Source organism: Pinus tabuliformis, chromosome 6, assembly GCF_031772625.1.
Source record: "Pinus tabuliformis cultivar Carrire ecotype Pingquan chromosome 6, CPIR1, whole genome shotgun sequence".
Classification (NCBI taxonomy): Eukaryota; Viridiplantae; Streptophyta; class Pinopsida; order Pinales; family Pinaceae; genus Pinus; species Pinus tabuliformis.
In genome coordinates this window covers 1,310,703,243-1,310,726,365 of record NC_142292.1, presented here as the reverse complement: position 1 = coordinate 1,310,726,365, position 23,123 = coordinate 1,310,703,243, and the positions used below count along the sequence as shown (strand labels likewise).

General features: G+C 39.2%; 1 protein-coding gene across 1 annotated transcript in view; it reads left to right on the top strand.

Annotated features, from left to right (window-relative positions):
* LOC149263431 (uncharacterized) overlaps positions 1-23,123 on the top strand; it is a 142,880-nt gene that overhangs the window by 56,131 nt on the left and 63,626 nt on the right. The window contains exons 2-4 of the mRNA XM_089426279.1: positions 12,094-12,196; positions 12,456-12,515; positions 12,604-12,666. Of these exons, the coding sequence (XP_089282405.1) occupies positions 12,094-12,196; positions 12,456-12,515; positions 12,604-12,666 (226 nt within the window). The remainder of the gene's footprint in view (positions 1-12,093; positions 12,197-12,455; positions 12,516-12,603; positions 12,667-23,123) is intronic.

Genomic DNA, 23,123 nt, shown 5'->3' with positions numbered 1-23,123 from the left:
TCATTTTGAAAGGGAGTGTTCTACCATAATGATTTACGACACTCCCAAAACAATTCCTCGTTCTCTCAGAATGATTCCTGTTGCTACTGGACAATGGCAGAAGAAATTACAAGTTGCTTGTTGCAAGAGGCTTAAGAGAGCTTAGTAGATAGTAGAGTTATGTGTTTTTTTCAGTTTCAAATCTAGAGTCTAGAGCTAATTCTATCATTATTATGGTCTATTTTGTAAACACAACGTAACAAATGGAGTTTGAACCTTTGATTGTATATTACAACTCTTTGTTCATGCTGTCCTGTTTCATTTCATGGTGGACATAAATTGCTATGGTTAGTTGGCAATGAATGTTATCTGTTGAAACTTGAAACTTGACATTATGATTGGCCATTCGATGGCAATACTATAACTGCATATAGTTGACATTATTTGTGCACTAAATTGTTGATACTTGAATAATTATTATTAATCTACTACAAAAATCTGTGTTTTATATTTTATGCAACTAATTTGCCATTCTGTGGGTTATTTTTTTTGAATATATATCATTAATATATATTAACATATATATTATATAAAAAATGCTTCCAGACTGCTTGGCTCCCAACAGAGAGGAGTTTTTTGGAAATTGGCATTTTGCGCTCTCTTCCTGCTTAACCCTCCCTGTTCCTGCTTCCAACACTCCCCCCTTCGCTTGATCGATTGTGAGCTTGTGAAGAATTTGACAAGTGTTCATTCACATCATTCTTGTGCTGGATCAGAGTGCTTCTTGGGTGGATTCAGAAGGTTGAATTGGAGCATTTCTTAGGCTGATTCAAGTTCTGAATCGGAGAGTTTCTTAAGCTTGTGCTTTGAAGCAGCGTTTTGCTGTTCTTGAGCTGATCTTCTGCTGAATTGGACCTGCTGTTTTGCTGATTCACAGTTCAGATTTGGATCTGCTGTTGGGGTTGATTTGGAGCTGTTATTGCACTGATTTTTTCGAGCTTGTGAAGTTATGTAAAATTCTTCTTATAATCTTCATTCTCTTTGCAAAAAAATTGTGTTTCTTTTTCTAGAACTTAAGGTGAGGGCTGTATTTGCGGATTTGGATCTGTTATTGCTCTGATTTAGAGTCTTGATTTCGAGCTTGTGAAGTTATGTAAAATTCTTCTTATAATCTTAATTCACTTTGCAAAAAAATTGTGTTTCTTTTTTTAGAACTTAAGGTGAGGGCTGTATTTGCAGATTTGGTTTTGCTGGTAAAAAAATTGTCAGTGGCTCCCAAAGCGAAAATGACTTCGCATGGGACCATTGCTATTGGTTGGTGGGTAATGGTATGCAACCATTGTCACAAGAAAGTTGGTGGGTGAGGTATATTCAGGCTAAACAACACTTAGCAAATGAGAGAGGGAAAATCAAGCCTTGCTTAAAAGGCTTCCTCAAATTAGAGCTGAGATGCAAGGTTACCTTGATGCTTATTAGTGTTGAAATCTGATGTTCTACGCTGTAACAATTACTTATTCCAAAACATCTTTATGCTGCAATATTAGTTAAGCAATTGTAGATAGAACATAAACCAAATGCACAATTGAAGACAACCAAGAACAAGATAAGGCATTGAGAAATCAGGTCCAATGACCAGGGTAAAACCCAAACAGATTCTTCTTCTATTAGATATCAATTGTTCAGCAGAGATATAAAGTACAACGAGAGATCAAGAGAATGAGTATGTTCACCCAAATCTGAACAAGCTGTAGCATGAAGATCACTGGTAGCAGCAGCTGATGCAAACACTGAATCAACCTACAAGTTCTGTGCTTACTCTCCAAGTCTCTCTCTCTCACAATTTTCTTCAAGTCTCTCCAACTCTCTCTCTCAAGTTCAAATCCTTCTTTCACAATGCACAAGTAGTGAGGAGAGGAGATGATATGAAATACATATATAGAAGGAGCAACAAATTCTGTTCATAAAGGAGTAATATGCATGCCTTGGGGAAGAGTAACATATGCCATTTAGGGAGTGTAACTCATGCTATTATGGAGAGGCAACAAATGCCTTGTAACTTATGTCATTAAGAGGAAGGCAATGCATGCCTAGATGGAGGAATCTTGCTTGCCTTAATAACTTATGCCATAAAGGAGTGAAGTACGCATGCAATAACTTATGCCTTAAAGGAGTGAAGTACGCATGCCTTAGTGACTTATGCCATAAAGGAGAGAGTGTAACATATGCATTAAAGAGTGCGCAAGAGGAATCTGTTGTGACATGTCTTTAATGATTGTAAGAGAATGTAAGAGGAGTGCAACAGATCCATTAAGGGGGGGGGAGAGAGAGAGAGTATGTAGTACCTTGTGATTCATCAAGGAGAGAGGAGAACGAAATGATTGAAAGGGTAAGGTGCCTTGAAATACCTTTTAATAGTAATATCATAGTATCATAAGGATAATAATAAAGGTAATGATAATATTGATAATCAAGCCAAAATTGAACTATTAAGATTGATTAAAAGATAAGTTGAGTGAATTTCCATCAACTATACTTGATTACCAATTGATACAAGGTGATTTACTATTTATGGAAAGACATACTTGAGATGCTAGGCATGACTTTCTATTTTTAGAAGGTCACTCTAGAATTGTCAGAAATGAAATTTTATTTAAGGAAATTCATCCTTGAGTTGCCAATTTTCAACAATTAGTAGATACAATTTCAAAAAGAGACAGAGAGGTTCAAGTTTACTTGATACTAAAAACCCTAGTTTTGAAGAATCCTTGCCTTTTTGGTTGATCCCTTTAGAGTCCCAATGATCCCTCCTAGAGAAGAGGTTGTTTTTGGCATATCCAATTCTAGGAGGATTATTCTTGCTCATTTTTTGTACCTTGTACCACCCTTGAGCTCAACCTACCATTGAAACAAATATATGGAGACAAACATTGAGTGGAGTGCATAAATAGAGAGTGGTATTATGTTCGCATATCTTTCAATGCTACTAACTCCCCATATTATAAACCTATGATAGATGTTATAGCTTCATGTGGTTTGGGCTTTGAAGGCCATGGATTTCATGATATTAGGTAGCCACTTTTACAAAAAGAGGTTCAAAGAATATAGATGAACACCCATGGAATTATAGTAATGGAATAAAATAGGTTGTGCCATCATGCTTGATGTGCCAAGTCATCTCTTGTCTAATGGTCTAAGCAAGACATGAATAGGTATTCAGAGAGGACATTTACAATTTATCTGGTTACTGTGATTGCACCCCATAGGGGTCTTGGCCCAAAGATGGCCTTTTATTTTGGGCATTTTCTAGAGTATAAAGATGTCCTTATTATCTAACCTCTATAAACATTTAGACATCAGATGCATGTCCTTAGGAACTCACTTTGATAGTGCTAGGTGGATTGTGATAGACTCTGGGTTGACACTAGTCACCATATCTCATGGTTGGACGAGGTTTCCTAACTCTACCACTTATTAGAGCCGCATGCAAAGGGATATCTCCTATTTTGATGTCCCATCTACTATGAGGTTAGAGGGAGATACTATTGTCTATTTTGGATTTTGTGGAGCTCCCTTTACACCTTTGTTCACTACCTTGACAAGAGATTCCATGCTCTCTTTGTGAGATAAATGTTTGGACATACATCTTAGTCTTTCCATGTCCCGTTTTGATTGGAGATGTTTAGGACAATCATCTTTTTACTTGTTGTCCTATATTATTGGGGCAACAAGCAATAAGTGAAGATTAATGCTACTTCAATTTCTAGATTGGTAAGGCCTTGAGTTTCCTCTTGATCCTCTTGTAGGTTGATTGACCTCCTTAAGAACTTTTACCCTCAAACTTGTTGGGTAATCATAAAGGGTTCCTGAAGTTATCTTGAAGCACTTGAATATTCGAGCATGCTAGATCTATGAAGACAATGTTGTTTTGACAACAGATGGAGAATTCTTTGGGGAATAGAATGAGTGTGTGTTCTTAGTCTATAGGCTTGGTTGTGCATCCAAGCATAAGGATAGAAGTAGTGAAAGTAGTGTTGATGAGGAACCTTGGTTACTAGAATTATCCGGTCCATTCTTATTAGCGCGTGTAATGGATGTATTTGAACACTCATCACATATTTAAATGTGACTACTAGCCTAGGGAATGGTGTAAGATGAAACACCAATAATGGATTTAGACCCATTCAACCCACAAATTCTCGATATCTCTTTCTAAAATACTTGAAACAAGTACTTATATTGGTTCAAGATCGATCCTCCTAAAGACTGTTGTCATAAAAACTATAGGAAAGGACAACAATACTTCAATTATCAGTAGTCTCTTGCAACTTCAGTAGAGAAAGTGCCAGATCATGGCATAACAACAAAGTACAACTATTGGACAAGTTAAAGAGGAGCAAGGTAGATGTCATCAGGGTAGTGGAAGGTAGCTAGATAGTTAGAAGATGAGTCATGCAAGGGTTGAATGAGCCTTGGAAATTGGATTGAAGGCTTATGTACACATCAAATGGGTGTCTTTTGCCCATTTTTGGAGATTTCACCAACTGAATTTGTGGAAGAAAAAGGAATATTTGACGATCATTTAGAGGCCATTATGGTGCTCATGAAACCATCTTTCCATATTGGAGGAGATGTCATACCCTGATCCAGGTGGATATTGGTGGCCACTCACCTATTCCACTTGGACCTCCACCATTGTTTCTTTTAGTTTTTCAGTTTCCTTATTTGTAGCATAATTTACTATTTTTCGCAGTTTTTTGGGTCCTGAACATCCATAGCCGTTTTGAGGCCCTAAACGACGTTTTTTGGGAAAACTGGGAGCAACATGGGTCCATGGACCAATGTTGCTCACTCAAAAGTTGTAGTTCTCGGATAGATCTTTCTAACGAGGTATTGTGCGCGTCAAACGGAGATCGTATGCCAAAGTTACTACCCCGGGAAGTTGATGTACAAATTTACTCAAAACGGGGCCCATAGTTTGGCGCTTCATCTCCTAGGGTTAGGTTTTTGGATGTTTAGGGTTTTCCATTGTTTCTCAACAATAAATAGGCCTTCAAGCCTCATTGTAAGACAATTCAGAGGCATGTAGTTGCCACATCTCCTCAGAGATAAGCATATTTCAGTATTTTACATCAATGAAATGAAGTATTATTTTTGTTGCATCTCTGTATCTATGGTCATAAATATAGAGATGCAACAGAAATAATACTTCATTTCATGATGTAAAATACTGAAATATTCTTACAAACAGAAATTGAAATAAACTAGAAATAATACTTCATTTCATTGATGTAAAATACTGAAATATGGTTACAAACAGAAATTGAAATAAACTAGCTCGAGCGTTGGTAGCTTATTTCTGAGAAGAGATGTGGCAGCTACATGCCTCTGAACTGTCTTACAATGAGGCTCGAAGGCCTATTTATTGTTGAGAAACAATGGAAAACCCTAAACATCCAAAAATCTAACCCTAGGAGATGAAGCGCCAAACTATGGGCCCCATTTTGGGTAAATTGGTACATCAACTTCCCGGGGTCGTAACTTTGGCATACAATCTCCGTTTGACGCGCACAATACCTCGTTAGAAAGATCTATCCGAGGACTACAACTTTTAAGTAAGCAACATTGGTCCATGGACCCATGTTGCTCCCAGTTTTCCCAAAAAACGTCGTTTAGGGCCTCAAAACTACTCCGAAAGTTTAGGACCCGAAAAACTGCCAAAAATAGTAAATTGTGCTACAAATAAGGAAACTGAAAGAAACAATGGTGGAGGTCCAAGTGGAATAGGCGGGTGGCCACCAATATCCACCTGGATCATACTCATTAGGGGCTTGTGCACCCATATTGAAGGAGCCTGGAGGATGTTTGATGGCAGATTTGAAGGTTGCTTGAAGAAGGAATGCGATTAAAAGGCCTTTGGAGGCCGGATGCTATGCCAAAAGCCCCTCTATTACTCTTATTTATGAAGATTGGTCACCCTAGAGGGCTCATTCTCTTTTAGAATTGTACATATGGCATGATAATCCCTTTGATATTGTATTTTTGATTAACTAATTATAAAAGAGGGCCTTTCCCCCCCCAGGCTAGAGTAGGGGGGTTTTAGCCTTAAAAATTAGTATCTTAATGTAAAGGAAGTTCAACACCTCCTCTGTAAATAGAGGTGCTCTTCCTCTCATTTGCTCATGGTTGGATTGGGGGAGAAATCCCTTAGTAAGTTTGAAAATTCTGTGATTCTTGTCTTATTATTTGGTAATGGATGGATGAGTAGAGCGATCTCTTTGGAGGCCTTGTTGATGTGGATTTTGATCTCTTTTCATGGATGATTTATGGTGAAGCTTGGATGAATGCATGGTAAATCTAGTAAGTGGACTTCGTTTATCTTTGCTAATGTTTTATTGGATGAATTAAATCAAGTCTTAAGTAAGTGGGCATAATATTTGTTCATTATCCTTGTTAAACAAATCCTTCTTCCATGTCTTTGAGGAACTAGCAAGGGGCTCGTTCCCTTAAATCATTTGTGGAAATTTAGAGCCTTGATTCAAAAGCCTAGGGTAACTAAGTGGATATATTGTGGTCTTTTGAGTCTTGTATCTACTCCAAATTCTTCATGTGAGTTGTTTCTTGACTCCATATGCCCCTTAAACAAAATTAGCAAGCTAGGGCATTGATCTTCTATCCTCCATCACCCTTTTTCCTTACAAATCATTTAAACCATTTTATTTTGGTTTTATTCTCCTTGTTTTTCCTTGGTTGTCTATGTTTGGAGACCTTCCCTTTGAGTTCAAATCCTGGAAATTACCCTAAGACCCTAGCAATCCTATCTCTAAGATCCACCTTAAACCACGATTGTTCAAATCCTTTGATTAATGGTAGTAGAAGTAGAAGTTTTAGGGGGCTCTTGACTTGGTTTGACTGGGCCATTTGATCCTTAAGATCTACTAAGCAGAACCTCCCTTGAGTTGGAGGAGAGTTAGCGATATTTTGAAAGTTGGGCAACGTCGGGACGAATTTCCCCTAAGGGATACCCTAAGCCCCAAATTGTAAGTCCTATGGTTAATGAAGAATATCATTTTGAACAAGCAAATATTAAAATAAATAAATATATTTTAATTCAATTTGAATTTCCCTCCAAATTAAATGGTCGGCCTCACTAAAAATTCAAGGGTGGCATCTAAGTCACCGAAGTATATAAATAAGCATGTTGTGAAAGGATACCACATTGTATTAGATGTATGGTTGATTATTCTTTGAAGTTTCGATTGGTTCAAATTCGATGAAATAACATCACATCTCTTGTGATTGGGCATCGCATCCCTCTTTTGACTGGGCACCGCATCTCTGTTCTATTCAAGGTTTTCACTCTTGGTTAAATGGTTCATCGCTATAAGGGTTTCGACGACTCGCTATCATATGCTTCTTGCTAGCCCAAATTTCTCGATGGCATAGCCTCTCTCGGCACATGACTCGCTTGGCTCAGGTTTCACTATGGTACAAGTTTTCTATCTTGGCATGGCACAGGTCTTTCGTATGGGACAAATCTTTTGCTCTTGGTCACAATAATCATCTATAGGACTCTCGCTTTGCATGGCACTCTTGCATTAGTCACAGGTATCTCACAAGAACTTTGGCATAGGTACAAGTTCTCTCGCGCTAAATTCACATCACAGTATGGTCTCTTTAGGTATGTATATATAGCATCGAATTCACATCTCTCTGCGATCTCTGCTATTTACACTGTCGGCGATGAATGGTAATACAAAGGTTGTGCAATATATATGTCTTACGATGGTTTCATGATTAGTATGGCTCTGTAATATTACAACAGTAGTATATAGACGTCACAGGTATCTCACAAGAACTCTCGCATAGGTACAAGTTCTCTTGCGCTGAATTCACATCACAGTATGGTCTCTGTAGGTATGTATATATAGCATCGAATTCACATCTGCTTGCGATCTCTGCTATGTATACGCTCAGCGATGAATGGTAATATGAAGGTTCTGAAATATATATGTCTCGCTATGGTTTCATGATTAGTATGGATTTGTAATATTACAACAGTGGTATATAGATGTCTCGTCTCTATTGAATGTATATGAATTCCCTCTCATAGCAGTATGTGTATACGTATGGTCCAGCAACAGTGGCATTGATCATCGCATTTATATACATGTGGAAGGCATCTCAATTGTATGGCATCGCAGGTATATGTATGGTCTAGATCTCATTGTTATGGCATGGCACATAGTTTAGTATTGGCATCTCATATTTGTATATAGATTCATCGACATCTTAGTTCAGTTCTGTACACTATGGTATTGACATTATAATGGTATTGGCATCACAGTGGTTGTGGTATGGTTAATCTCTGCTGTATACGTATTGGAACACATCACAGTTGTATGTATGATATCACATTCACATTACAATGGTATGCTTGGAATTTCAGTTCAGTGATTTGTATGGCATCATTATAGTCCAACAATAGAGATAATATTTATATGAAGCGACCGTAATGTTAAATATGGTAGGTCATTGATGAAAGTATGTGTAGAAGCATTATCTTGTTCACAAACGAAGTTGTGAACTAGATGTATAGGCCCTAGACAGTCTGATGTATTGATGGACATTTGTACCTTGTACCTATCTGTTGAACTTTCAATGACAATCTAATAGAAGAAGAAGAATTGAATTCTGGGTTTTCCCCCTTGTGGGGTTTTGCCTTGGTCTCCGACCAATCCTGGTGTTTCTTTGTGTGTATGCTTTTCTTCTGATGTTCCTTTTATAGTTCCACTGCATTAATGATGATGTTGTTCTTTCTACATAATTGCATATGACGTTATGATGTTAAAATGTTGTGGGGTGAATTCAATGTAAATAATGTAATGCAATTATCAAAGCAAAGAACAATATAGCCGTAAGAAAAATTGACACCATAAGCGAGAGGAAGGTTGGTAAGGTGATAGTGGCGCCCCCTTGAGTATAGTGGGTCTCGCACTTGAGCTTTTGGACTTCATCTCTAGAAGTGTGAGGTTTTGTTGTAATGAGGCATTTTCAGTCTAGGCCATAGGACAAAAATCATAAATCCAATAGAGGGACCAACTTTAGGCAATCCCAAAGTTGGGCTCCCCTCATTCAACACTCCACCTTAGGTTTGGTTGAGTCTCTATGATTCCATTCTAAGTTTATTTTTCTTGGCCTAGGATGTTATGAGAGCTAGGCTTCCTCACTTTTGTGCCGCCCCTAGGATCATGCAATTGCCCCCCCACTTAACCAATCTGTTAGTGCATTGACTATTTCATAGTGATTGCTAACTCCAATGAGGAGCATGCCTCTCAGTCCCCTCACTTGTTCTTGGTAGTTAGCTCTAACATACCTTCACATCCATTCTTTTGTTCAACATTGAGTTTCTTTAGCTTCTAGCATCTTTCTTCTACATGCATCTTGTTTTATATTCTCTCTTAGCTAGATAGTTAGATGTTTCTATCTTTTTTCTTTTAGCATTGATATAGGAGTTACCTTCATAGTCCTACTTTGTACTTATACTGAATGTACTCTTTTAGTGCCATTGACATATCTTTGTTGTCATTTGTTTGGACATTAATAAAATTATCTTATCTTATCTAAAAGTAGAACGTCTGTTATTTCTTGTAGTAGACCTTAGGAATATGTTCGTTGGTTATCGTCTCCTTAATTTTTGTTTTTGGGAGTTTGACAAGAGGGTAGAAAGTGGTGAAAAGTATGTGGTGTGGGGGTTATTTGTAAGGGTCTTCAAATATCTCGTAGGAAGTATGGGTCCACTTGGAAGCTTGAAGATTGTAGGGAATGGAATGACGGAAGAGGGGTTGTGAAGGATACACCTAGATTAAGAGTTTGAATGGATTAAATATTTAGAGACTAGTTGTTCCAAACATAGGCTTCTCAAATGAATATAGAAATAAAAGATTCTATATCAAACAGATGGAGAGGATTTATCAAATGTGTTGTCTATAGGAGATTGAGGTTGAGGAGCATTTCAACTTTAGGTGTTCCATTTATTTTGAGCTCGAAGGGAGATACCATTGTCTATATTGTGAGTTTGGTCCATCTCTTGCTATTCATATTATAAATGTTTGGTTCTCTCTCTATATGTGAGGTGATTCCTCACAAATGATAAACCTTGAGGGAGCTGTAAAAAATTCAAACGATGCCGTACTAGGTTAATCATCTCTTTGTTTAAGCCTATCTCAGTGATTGAAGGTGTCAGGTGCCATGCACATGTCCCAAGCTTGGACATATGTGATACTAGGTTGATAGACAACTCACGCACACACATCAAGCCATTTTGTTGATAGACAACTCACTTTTGTGAGGACACAAATATGTCCCCTCTTTTAGCATAGAGTTGTGCCTAGGTTGAGCAAGTGGATGCCCATCACACTATTTCTCTCTTCGTCCTTAAGTGTTGGGAGAATATCAACTTTCAACTGAGTATTCTGGTGCACTGTTGGAATTTGGGATCACCTAGATGTCCTTTAGCCCCAAGTATTCCCTTGAGGATTGTAGTTTTTAACCCTGTATAGAAATTACCTGAAGACAAATTCTAAAAATAGAAAATAAACAATGACGAACATATAAAACAAATACACGGAGATTTTCCCTTGGATCCCAAAACCAGGTCTACCAGATTGATTTTTCATTATGTTCCTTTCAATGTTACAATACATATATATACATGCCGAAACATTCATAAACCCCAATCCATTAACCCTGAATTAAAACATAACCATAGTTCCCTTGACCGGATCTACAAAATACCATGGGCAGAAAACCATCATGCCCAAAACCATGTGCAAAACCCATGCACAAAACCATAGTTAGGTCTGCCCACCTAGTATAGGGTCCAATTTTTTTTCCTGGGCCGCTGCCTCGGACCCAGTACAGGAGGGCTACTGCCCCCCTGAAACCCCTCAACAGGGGGGGGGGGCTATCACTTCCCTTGTGACCCCTCCGCGTGTGCGACTAGTTGTGTAAAGAATATAACACACACCCAACAAGGATGTTATTAGGATTTGTATTGGTACTTTCACAAGCAGTCTTGTGCACTATTACTATTGCTAGTGTAGACTCTAGAGTAGGGCCTTTTAGGGTTTACCTTCTTGCTGCACCCTTTCCTACTTATTTTCTTTTTCACATGTATCTATCTATCTTTTAGTTTCATGAGTACCCTTGGCACTCCCACATTTTATATTGACCTATTGTATTTTATAGTTCCAAGGATCTACTCTTTTGGTGACATGTGGATGTTAGTAAAATTATTTTATCTTATCTAGGGAGGTTTTGGTATTTTCATTCAAAGGAATTTTGTCACATTTCAAAATAGGGGTGCTGTTTTTACTTAGCGAGGGCGAGGGTTCAGAGAATATGCAAGAGAGCTGTAAAGGGCCCAAAAGAGGAGCTGGAATTTGGGCGACAAGATGGATACTTGCAAAAGAAGTTAAATGCCAATCAGTTTATCGTGAAAGAGTTGAGTGGCCTGAAGGCATCTCTTCTTGCTGACGTGACTGGACAGAAAACTGTGAGCTGGGGAGTTCCCCTTTTTCCTCGCTGCAACCATTCAAGTTAGTGAGAAATTAAGACAATATCTACTGAGGATAGGACATGTGGGAAGTTTCTCTCAATGTTCAACTGTTTGAAAGTCATTTTTGGTGAAAATTCTATATTTATATTTGCATTATAGACAGAAGTTGGTGTTATAGAAAGTATAAAATTTATAGGATAGAGAGCCTTGTGAAAAAAATGTTAGTTTGGTAGCAGTAAATGTTAGCAGGATGATGAAGATAGAAAACTGTGAAGTGGGAAGCTGTTTATTTATTGTTAATATGGTGGAAGGCATTATCATATATTTATCTTTTTACTTTTCAACAAAAACACTTCATGTCATGTTATATGTAAACCTTGTTTGCACATTATAATTGTATAGATTTTTGGCTAAGCCTCTATCTCATTGCCAGTCCAAAGTACTAGTTCATGTAATACCATGGTTATGATCTGCTTTGATCATTGGTGTGTAGTCAGTAAATTACTGAAGTCAATTCAAGTATCCAGCTAATATTGCAACACGTGCCTGTTATGCAGATCTTTGAGTCATTATGAGCAAGGATCTGTAAACTACAATGTCATTTCCCCCAGAGACCTTGCCAAGGACGTTTTTAATATGGCAGGCTGGTCACAACTCTTGGTAAGGCATTTGTTTTTGTTCCAAAATTTCAATCTTGTCGAATTTAATTTTGTTTAGGCTGCTGAGTTCAAGGTTGCCTTATTTGTTATAGTTTAATAATTTGGAGGTGTTGCTGTTGTAAATATTTGCTAATGAAGATTCCATTCTATTTGCATTTTCTCAATCTTCTTGTATTAAATGTATTGAGTCAAGCTGTATTTTCACTTGAATTAGTTTACTAGTGAGATGCTATGTCTATTGTTTCTTCATGTCTAAGCAGTGTTCTGGGGAAAAGAGAGAGCAGGCAGCAGATGTTGCCTTGGTATTTATAGGTAACAAGGTATGGCATTCATTTTTGTATATTAGTAATCAGTTCTTTAGAGATTTACATGGTGAGAAAAATACTAATATGTGGTTGCATTTCTCAGCTACAGTCTCCTGATATTTCTCGTAAGAGAGAGACAGACTCGGAACTCATTGAGTTGCTCAAGGTATGCACCTCTAAATTATGTTATGTCATCCAGAGACAAGTTATTTTCTGGTTGGAAGGTTCTGACAAATTAAATGTTTCTCTGACATTCTTATTTGGATTAGAAACCAGGCTTTTTTCACTTTTTCTTCTACTGTTATTAATATAGCAATCAACTGCATTCTTATGATCATACATGTACATGTGAAGATTGTCCCACACCCCTTTGATCTTATCACATGCTAAGCTGAAACCAAATAGTTAATTGATTTCATTAGTAAAGGAAAACAAGGAGTTCTAAGATGCAATTGTCATATCATTTTTCTTCCATGTTTAAAAGATAAGATAATTTTATTAATGTCTGGCAAATGACCACAAGAGTAGGTCAATTGGACTAAAGAGTACAATCAGTATGAATACAATGTGGGAGTGCCAACACAACTCCTAGAAAATACTGAAAATAATACAAAGAAAGAAACATACTTAAGTATAATATTAGAATATATGTATAAAACTGTGACAAAGGTACTGTGATACAAAACACTAAGTGAGTTTGTCCAAGACTAGAAAGATGGACAAACCAATCCAAGAACCTGTCAAGAGAGAGAAAGAGTGAGAGGGGGAGATCGGATGATTGGTTCATTGATGTCAAGGTCTCTTGAGTTTGATGGCCAAGAGCGAGGGGTGTGAACTGGGCATCGCCTTGTTGTGGGAGTCTTCTTGAACCATTGAGGAGCCTTGCTACACAATTTAAGGGGGGTGATGTACAGGCGAAGAATATTCCTAACATCTGAGGTTGAAAGAAGGAAACTCCGAATGGGTCTATGTTTGCTCCTTTGGATCTAGGATGTAGTCTAATAGGCAGGGGCTTGCTCTACTTTGGATTCATTTGGAGCTGATCTCTCTAATGCTCTAAGGATGTGTGGCCTGATGTATGAATCGACACCTTCGCACTGATCTCAATAATATCGGGTGGTCTCCTGGGGGGGTTGAGGTGAAACTTGGGGTCTCACCATCTGGTTGTTTGGTGTGCATTGGGACTTTGCCTACTGTTTGTTGATCAATAAGGAAGTATGAGGTAATCGGTTTGGTCATCCCAAGTTGGGGCATGGTGTGTAGGCGCTGATATTTGTGGCTAAAAATCGCATCCTAGCATGCTTCTAACCATGCCAGCTCTATTTTACAAAAACTGAAAAGAACCTGGTGAAGAAGATTATCTCAATCATAGTAGAGATATTTTACTGCTTCCTTCTTTGACTTCTGCTTCTCAGCATCTTCCATTTCTTCAGTGATATGGACTTCTTCCCTTCCTCTTTTTTATTGTCCTTCTTGAGCTTGGAACAATCTCTCTTGTAGTACCCATATTCTTGATATCCATAGCAGTGAACCTTTGCCATATTTTGTTTGTTTGTTTGTTTGTTTCCAAGGACCAAACTTTCCTTTCCTCTTAGCCTTGTCAACAAATGCTTGTGCTTGCTTGTTTGATCCTACATCACTTTTTGCTTTCAACCCGGTTTTGTCAATTTTGCATAATGACCATAGTTCATTGAATGGAGTAGCTTCCTTTTCCCATAGATGCTTGACGTAAAGTTACTCCATTTCTCTGATAGTGCATTGAGCACTATAGTAGTCATTTCCTTGTCAGAGATTATTTATCCTGATTCCTAACTCTTGTAGTTGGTCCCTTATTTCAGACACCCTAATATAGTATGAGGCTATTCTTTCTTCTTTTGATATCTTCATCTTATAGAGTTCTTGTCTTAATGAGATTGCTTTTCTTGCAATGCTTACATAGAACAATTCTATAAGTTTGTCATATATTTCTTTTGATGTCTCCAACTTTCATACATAAGGTATGTGGGGATCATTGATGGATTCTATGAGAATCCTTTGAGCCCTTACTTCCCCTTTCATATACTTTGTTAGAGCTTGAGCTTCTTCCTTTGGAGGCTTAGTGTTTGTACCCTTAACATGTTCAACGACTTCATTCTCTATGAAGATCAAATTTGTCCTCTTCTTCCATGCAAGAAAGTTTGATGACCCAGCCAATTTGTTGCTTTCCTTGCAAAATGAAGTCATTTTAATAGATTCAGACATACATATAAAGATACTTACTTGTCAAGTGAAGATGCTCCTTGATGTTAATATCTTCAACTTGATTAGCCTCTTCTTTTACTTAATTATTATTAGTGTTTTTTTATCATCAAACAACTACCAAACAATAAAATCAATGAGACTATAGGACACTATGTAGGTGATCAGCCAGGGTCAAAACCTATCCAACTGAGAGGAAAACCCACAATAATTCTTCTCTTCTTATTGAGCCGAGAGGCTCATTCTACAACCCAGTATGATGTGTAGCACTGTCCGTCCATAATCAAAGTTGAAATTTTGGTCATGTGGGCCAATTTTTTTTTTTCAAATTAAATCTAAAAGTAAAAAGAATTAAATAATTGTACAAAACATTTAAATAATGTGGGGCTCATAAAATAATTTTCATATGAAGAAATTGGATCCCTCTCGGCTCATGTTAGATTCGTATTTAAGATGGATCTATGCTAGTAGAACTTCAATTGACAAATTCCAAGACTTATGATCCTTGACCAAGGCTCTCCAAGACCAAGTCAAACCTTGCTTCCAAAAAATTCTGCAATTTCGACTTACCCAACAAATTCTTCTGGAATTTCGACTTGCCAAGCAGATTCTTCTGCAGCTTCGACCTATCCAACAAATTCTTCTGCAGCTTCGACCTGCCCAGCAAATTATTTTTCCTAGCAAATGTAGATCTAGTTCTTCTCCTTCTTTTTTGTCCTTTTCCAACTTCTATCTTGTGAAGATCGAACTTGCTTGAGTGAGTCTCCAAATGAGGTCGAGTTCCTTCTTATTTATAGGCTTGTGAGGGGTACAAATTGCTATCTTTAGGCCGACTTGTCCCTTCATGTAGGCAGACTTGATCTTTGCATCATGACGAGGTCTTGGGGGGCTTTTTGACTCTATTTTGACTCAAATAAATTCTTTTTACAATATGTAACATGCCCAATTGGGTCCTTTTTTTTTTAAACTATAACGGTTATATTAATTATTTAAGCTTGGTTGGGCCGAGGCCAAAAACAACCCTCATTACAATATTCAGAACTACTTTTAGTTGCAACTATCCTTTCCTTACATAGGTGTAGATTTACTCTAGATTACGGGATCGGGATCCATGTAGATTCTTCATCATTCTTGCTGAAAGCTCCTTGTGGTAGGAGGCATGCCTGGTTTGCTTTTGCGTTTGCTTCCTTATTTGACCCATGTAGAATATGGAAAAGAAGGTAGGAGGAGAAATCTTGGAGCATGTATCTCAGCCTTTGAAGTGTCTTGTTGAGCGCCAGATTGCTGAAGTGGTCCTCCGAGTTTAATATCTTTATCAAAATTTTTGAGTCCCCGAATACTTGTATTTCCTTATTGCCTTTTTTACGTGCTATCTGACAGGGTTTTAGCAGCCCAAGGATTTTTGCCTGGTTGTTGGTCCTCTGTCCAAGGCCCCAGCTGAACCTATCTTTTTGGATTCCCTCTGAGGAGTAGATCACTCCGCCTACTCCTGCTATCCCTGGATTGCCTTTGGAGGCACCATCAAAAAAGATTGTTGTTTTACCCTGTTTCCTCCACCAATCTTGAAAATCTGAGTCCGTTTCTCGTAATCTCCATACAAGAGTTTTACTGGGGCAAGTGGTGTTCTTTATCCTGTCTCGAAAAATATATGTTCCCATCCATTTCTTTTCTTCAGGGAGAAGCGTGTTATCATTTTTAAGGGGGTGATTGGCCACAGTCTCGAGGAGTAGTGCTTTTGCTTTTGCTGCCACCTTCAATGGGGAATTCGAAATGCTGTTGAAGATCTTATCATTTCTGGTGAGCCATATTTTCCAGCAGACGTATTTAGGAACTGCTTTCTAGATTCTGTTCCATGTTGTCTTTCTTTGGGTCCTGTGAGGATATCGCATTCTCCAGGTGCTGAAAAGGTTAGCTATTTTGACTTGTGATGGGGCAGAGACATTGAGACCTTGGAGGATGCAGTCCCAGACTTCTTGAGCAAAAGTGCAATCCACGAACACATGCTCCATGGTTTCCTGAGCTTTGTAGCAGAGAGAACACCAATGTGGCCCGTGAATGCCTCTTTTACTCAGATTGTCGCCAGTTAGCACTTTCCCATGCATTAATACCCAGGTGAAGAAGTTTATTTTGGGAAGCCCAAGAGGATCCCAAATCTGTTTCCACACCGATGCAGTGTGGCTCGAAGCTTGTTGTGCTTGAAGAGAGGCAAATCCATGCCTTACCTTGTAAATTCTAGTCTTTCCCCATCCCCATTTATCTGTCGAATGCATGTGAACCGGTGCCAGGCCCGTTAGCGCTTCTTCCAGGAGAGTCTTTTGACTGCGCAGTTGTTCAGGAACTCGTGGAATTTCCCAATTTCTCCATTTTCCGGAGTCGTCCCAAGTCGAAATATCTGCCAGGGTGAGGATTCCTTGCTGCATGAGGAAGTTCCTGATTTCTTTGATTGCTTCATTTTTGCTCAGAGGCGACTGTCCCATTATGCTGTCTTGCCACAACATCGTGTTTTTTCTGTTGCCTGGGATGCGATACAAGTGATTTTGAAAGAACTCGAGCCCCCGGCGGTAGAGGTGCCATATCGACATCCCTTTGATGCTGTTATCTATCTGAACGTTTCTTAGCGTTGAGCCTTTTAGATATTTTTTTTATGGCCTGGTTGACATTGCGTTTGCTGTTTGAGAAGAGGGTCCAGAGTATTTTGCCTCCAAGAGCCAGATTGGCAAGGCCTGGGTCTCTTATTTGCAGGCCTCCTTCATAGATGGGACGTTTAACTGTATCCCAATTCACTAAATGGAATTTTCTTTGATTTCCTCTTCCTCCTCTCCACAGAAAATCCCTGATCATTCTGGAGATCTATTCTGTGATCTTCTTTGGAGCCAGCAGAAAGGAGGCCTGATAAATTGGCAGGGAGGACAAAACAAATTTTATAAAGATGAGTTTGCCAGCATTGGTGAGCCATTGCCCTCCCCAAGCTGTAATCTTGGACTTAATTTTGCTTATTACCTCTTTCCACAACGATAATTTGTTAGAGCCTAGGGTTATTGGTAACCCGAGATATTTGATTTTATCCCAAGAAGCATATCCCAAAAAGCCTAAGGAGTAGGCTATTCTCTGAATTGCTTGTTGATCCACATTCCACCCGTATATTGCACTTTTCCTTTTATTTATAAGAGCTCCTGATATGCTGCAGTATTTTTGAAGGATTCCACTGTAAACTTTGGCTATCTTGATGGAGGCTTCGCCTAGAAGAAGAGAATCATCTGCGAATAATGCATGGTTGAGAGGCTCTAGCCCTTTCGTCAACTTGACACCTGGAGCTATCCCTGCTTTCTTTTCAGCTACCAGTTTTCTACTTAACGAGTCTGCCATCAATATGTACAAGAAAGGGGAGAGGGGGCAACCTTGCCTTATTCCCCTCGAGGCTTGAAAATAGTTTCCTGGCCTGCCATTAACTAAAGGTGCTATCCATGGATTTACAGTACAGGCTTTAATCAAATTGACAAAGTTAGAGCTGAAACCAAAGGAAAGGAGGACTTTGTACAGGAAAGAAAGATTTACCCGGTCGAATGCGTTTTCCATGTCGAGCTTTATGAGCATACCTTGCTCCTGCTGAAGGTAACTGGAGTGTATGACTTCTTGCACCTGTATTACATTGTCTAGTATGTGTCTCCCTTTGACAAAACCTCCTTGGGTGGGAATAATGAGTTTCCCAAGCAATGGCTTGATTCTGTTTGCCAACAATTTTGTCAGTATTTTGTATGATGCATTGTAGAGCGAGATTGGCCTAAACCTGTTAAAAATGCCCGGATTCACTTCTTTTGGTATTAATGCAAGGAAGGTAGAGTTAGTACTGCCTTCCACTTTGGCTTTTTGATGAAAAGCTTTAATCATCCTTAGAAGATCAGTTTTTATGATTTCCCAGCGAATTCTATAAAAATGAATTGAGAAGCCGTTAGGTCCTGGTGCCTTGTCTGGTTCCATGGACCATATTACTTTATAGATTTCTTCGTCGGAGAAAGGTTTCGTAAGACTAGTGTTGTCCTCCTCCTTGCTTACCAAAGATGGAATGTGGGAGAGAAATTCCGAGATGACTTCTTCATCCCCATTCCCATCCTCTTTATACAGATTTTGGAAATGATCTTCTGCTGCCTTTTTTAGTGTTCTTGACCTTTGAGCACAATCCCATCTTAGAAGTGATTTCAGCGATATGATTTCGAGATAACCGGGCTCGATATTGCCTGTGGAAGAAAGAGGTATTTCGGTCTCCAGCTTTAAGCCACGGGCTATGAGACTTAAGCCTCCAAGTCTCTTCTTCATGGCAGAAAGCGCGAAATGATTTGATTTGGGCAGCTTGTTCTTTTTCTAAATCTGAAGCAGAGATATCCTTACTTTCCAAATCCATTTGCAGATCTGATAAAAACTGAACTGTCTCCTCTTGTTGCTGGTAGGAGAATTTGAGGGTTCTTTAATCCATTTTTTCAGAGCTCTCTTGGTTATTTTTAGTTTCTGCTCCCACACGAAGCTGGGAGATCCTGTCACGGGTATGGACCATGCCTCCAGAACAATTTCCATGAACCCTTCTTTCCCTGACCAAAGCGGGTTGAATCTAAAGGGGATAGGGCCCAAATTTTCTTCCTCTTCCAGCTATAAGAGAATAGGTTTGTGATCTGAGGCCAGCTTTGGGAGAATTTTCGAGGAGATCAGTCTTTTTCCTAGCAACAAAGAGCTCTGCGCTAGGAAACAATCTAGGCGAGTAGAGATGTGTTCTGCCCCAGCTCTATTGTTTGTCCAGGTGTAAAGACCTTTCTTCGGTTTGAAGTCAAGAAGATCCCAATGAAGTATTAGCTCCTCTACTAATGGAAGCATTTGGTCCTTGCCACTATTGCCACCTCTCTTTTCTTTTGGATCAATGATGAGGTTGAGATCTCCAGCCACTTTTATATTCTGAGGGGAGTAAATGTCTAAGAAATCAGACAAGGTCTGCCAGTATTCTTTCTTCTCTGTAAGGTGGATTGAAACATAAAGATTGAAGAGAGAGATGGAAAGCTTACTAGAGAGGTGCCGAAGTTCAGTGAATATCCAATGTTGGGTCTCAAAGGAGCTTTCTAGTTGATACTTGTCCTTCGACCACAATGTTGCTAGGCCACCAGAGGAACCTCTTTCACTAATGGCCTTTCCTGCATTTTTTCCCCATTTTAATTTGCTAATCTCAAGAAGGGTTTCCCCTTCAATCTTAATCTCTTGGAGCATGAGGATCTCAGGATTTTCTATTTTCAGAAGATCTTTGACTACTTCAGCTTTCGAAGGGTTCCCCAAGCCTTTGCAATTCCAAGAGACTAGTTTCATTATTTAACGGGATTGGAGTGAGTTGATCCCCCCTTAGAGGGCCTTGTTCTGGTGTTTCTCCCGATAGACATTTCAATGGTGGATTGGCTGCCTTGCATTTTTTTCATCTCCGCCTCTTCTTCCCTGGCTTCCTTATGAGATTTCCTTTCAACTCTTTTAGAGGGTCTCTCGAATGTCTCGTCTTCCGATGATCCAGAGGTTTCCGGGGGTTTTTTTCCTTGTTATTTCTACGTATGTAGGTGAGGAGGAGGTTCCTGCTGGGGAGTCAAGTTGGGTTACTTCTATGTTCTTCTTTTCTGCTGCGACTGAAGGAACTTGGTGTTCAATTTCCTCTATCTCTGTTTTTGGAATTTCGATTGAAGTGCTGAGGGTTTGGAATGAGTTTATTGAGGCTGTTGTCTTTGGCTGTTCTCCTCTTCCTTCCGTTTGAACCATTCCTGTTAAGGGAGTTCCAGACTCCATCGGTACCTCTTTCCCTTTATTCCTGTTACTCACCTTGGCCTGGACTGCTTTCTGCACCTGGATCCATTTTTCTCCTTTCAACTTCTCTAGATCTTCCTCCTTTTTTTTTGCAGTATCTTGCGAAATGCCCATATTCATGGCAATTTCTGCATTTGAATGGTAGCTGCTCGTAGTCTAACTCTTGGATATAAGACCAGTCTGCTATTGTTAACTTTATGGCTTCAGGTAACCCTATTTCCAAGTCGACTTCGACGCATATTCTTGCACATGAATACTGATCCCTTCTCTCTGCTCTGTCTATGTATTTTCCTAGGGTGTTACCAATCATTTCTAGTGACTTCGGGTTCCAGCAATGCAGTGGAAGATGAGGGAGGCACACCCACACTGGAACTGCTGACGACACATCTTGTGTCGGATCGAAATCTGGTGACCATGAGTTTAGATACAGACCCTGAGGTCCCATGAAATATGGTCCATTCCTAAAGATGAGATTTCTGTCTTCTACTGAATCAAAAACAAAGACAAAAAATCCCTTACCAACCAGGAAACTTCTGATGCCTTCCTTTACTAGTGGTCGCCAGTTCCTCTATACCCACGCCTCGACAGCCTTGGGGGAAGGCCATAGCCCTGTAAATTGACCAGTGAGCCCTCTTTCAGCGAAGTTCAAAGCAGATCTACAAGAATCTTCAACGGGCAGGACGAATGTGGGGATGCTGTCAAGTTTCTTTACAAACTTGCTGAGTTTCCCTTGCTGGGCATTTACTACTATCGCTGATCGGCGTCCTGAACACAAGGATCTCTGGTGGAGGAGGCGAAGGAGGAGGTGCCTCAGGGCCCCCTCTCGGGGCCATGGCGATGGAGGGAGTACTCAGTTCGCACCAGGCGTTGCTATGTGCGCGAAGCAGAGGTTTTCAATCACTTCACTAATGCAATTTTGTTGTGTTCACAAAACATTTTGAAACATATGCCCATTCTGTGGGCCTTCCCCAAATGGGTCTTCAATACATGACAATGACTCAATTGACTTGTAGACTAAATAACAAGCCCTAGAAGCACTCAATGGGTGCTTGACCTAAAAATAAATTTCCCTTGAGCATGAAACCCATGCCTCAAGAATCAACAATAATAGATTTATTTTTCTTTTCATTAAATACATAAAATCATGATTAAATATGTCATTATGAAGACCAAACCTAGTTACATATTTCAACACTGAAGGCTGCCAAGGCCTTGGCAACTGATGAAAAGAATGGAAGAACAAAGCAAGCTTGTGACAAGAGGACTTGTATTGAGAGATATTGTACTATGTGGGATCTGATCTCAGGGGAGTAGAGAAATTAACAACATTTAAGTATGTCTTGATCTATGCTGAAAAGAAGTCAGCGGTGACTTCCAAGATGAAGTATGCAATAGATGGCAACTTAAGAAAAGGTACAAAACAAAGGATTATCCTAGTAAGAGGGAGAAGACTATGAGGTCAGGTACAAGCTTATTATCTTTATGATTTTGTTGAAAATTACATTAGATGGATGTAGAAATCGTCCTCCTTGATGAAAAAAGAAGTGTACGTAAGAGCTACCTGAAGCTTGTGAGGGACATGGAGAAGTCTTATTCTTGCAAAATAGAAGAAGCCTTTGTATAAGCTCCTCAAACTTGATACGCTTAGATTGATGGATCAAGGTTGATTCTATATGGCTCATCTCTGACGAAAGAAAAACGACTCATGTGTCAGAGGGAGTAGCTATGGTAGAAAGAATTGATTTCGTAACAAAGGGAGCAATAAGAGAGCCTTGTTTTAGCTTCAGAGGGAGTTGATCTCTGAGTGCGAGATGATGGACTGCCATTGACATAGTTAGACTAGATAGCTGATATGTTGAAAGACAATAGTGGCAGAGGGAGTCGCTAGAATTACCACAACAGGATATGTTTTAGTGTGAGAGAGAATACTCAGTCAGGGTGACAAGCAAGCAACTGTGATGATGGAACCAATGAATGGAACCTCATTTGTTTTATGAGCTAAGGTTTGTTGCTCAACATTGGTTGGAGTACCAGTGTGGTACAGTTGGTCATGGAAAAGTCAGTTATGATTTGAGATTTGCCTCAAACAGTAAAGTACGGTTGTAGATTCAGATTGTGCAGACAGTGCTCATGACAAAAAGAGTTCATCAAGGTATTGGTTCCACTTGGGCTCCGTTATGACAATGAGCATGAAGGAAACATCTACCACACTTAGTGTTGCAGTGGCTATGTATATTGCAGTTGGATTGGCAGGTTGAGAATAAGTATGGCTTCAGAGGCTACTTGCAAGATTAACTTGATCAAGTGCAGGTGACGACCATGATGATAGGTCAAAGCACAGTGATATGCAGTATCAAAGGAAGCAATGTGGCTTTAGTATTATTCTATAGTATAACAGATTGCTGGCAAAGCCTTTGTCCCTTATTGAAGTCTATATATATACTTTAGGGACAAACTTGTACTTGTTGAAAATGCCAGTCTCTTTGAGAGAGAGTGTTGATGAGATAACATTCTCCCTATGTCATATATGACTAGAATTAGGGAGAATGGTCCAGCAGAGGA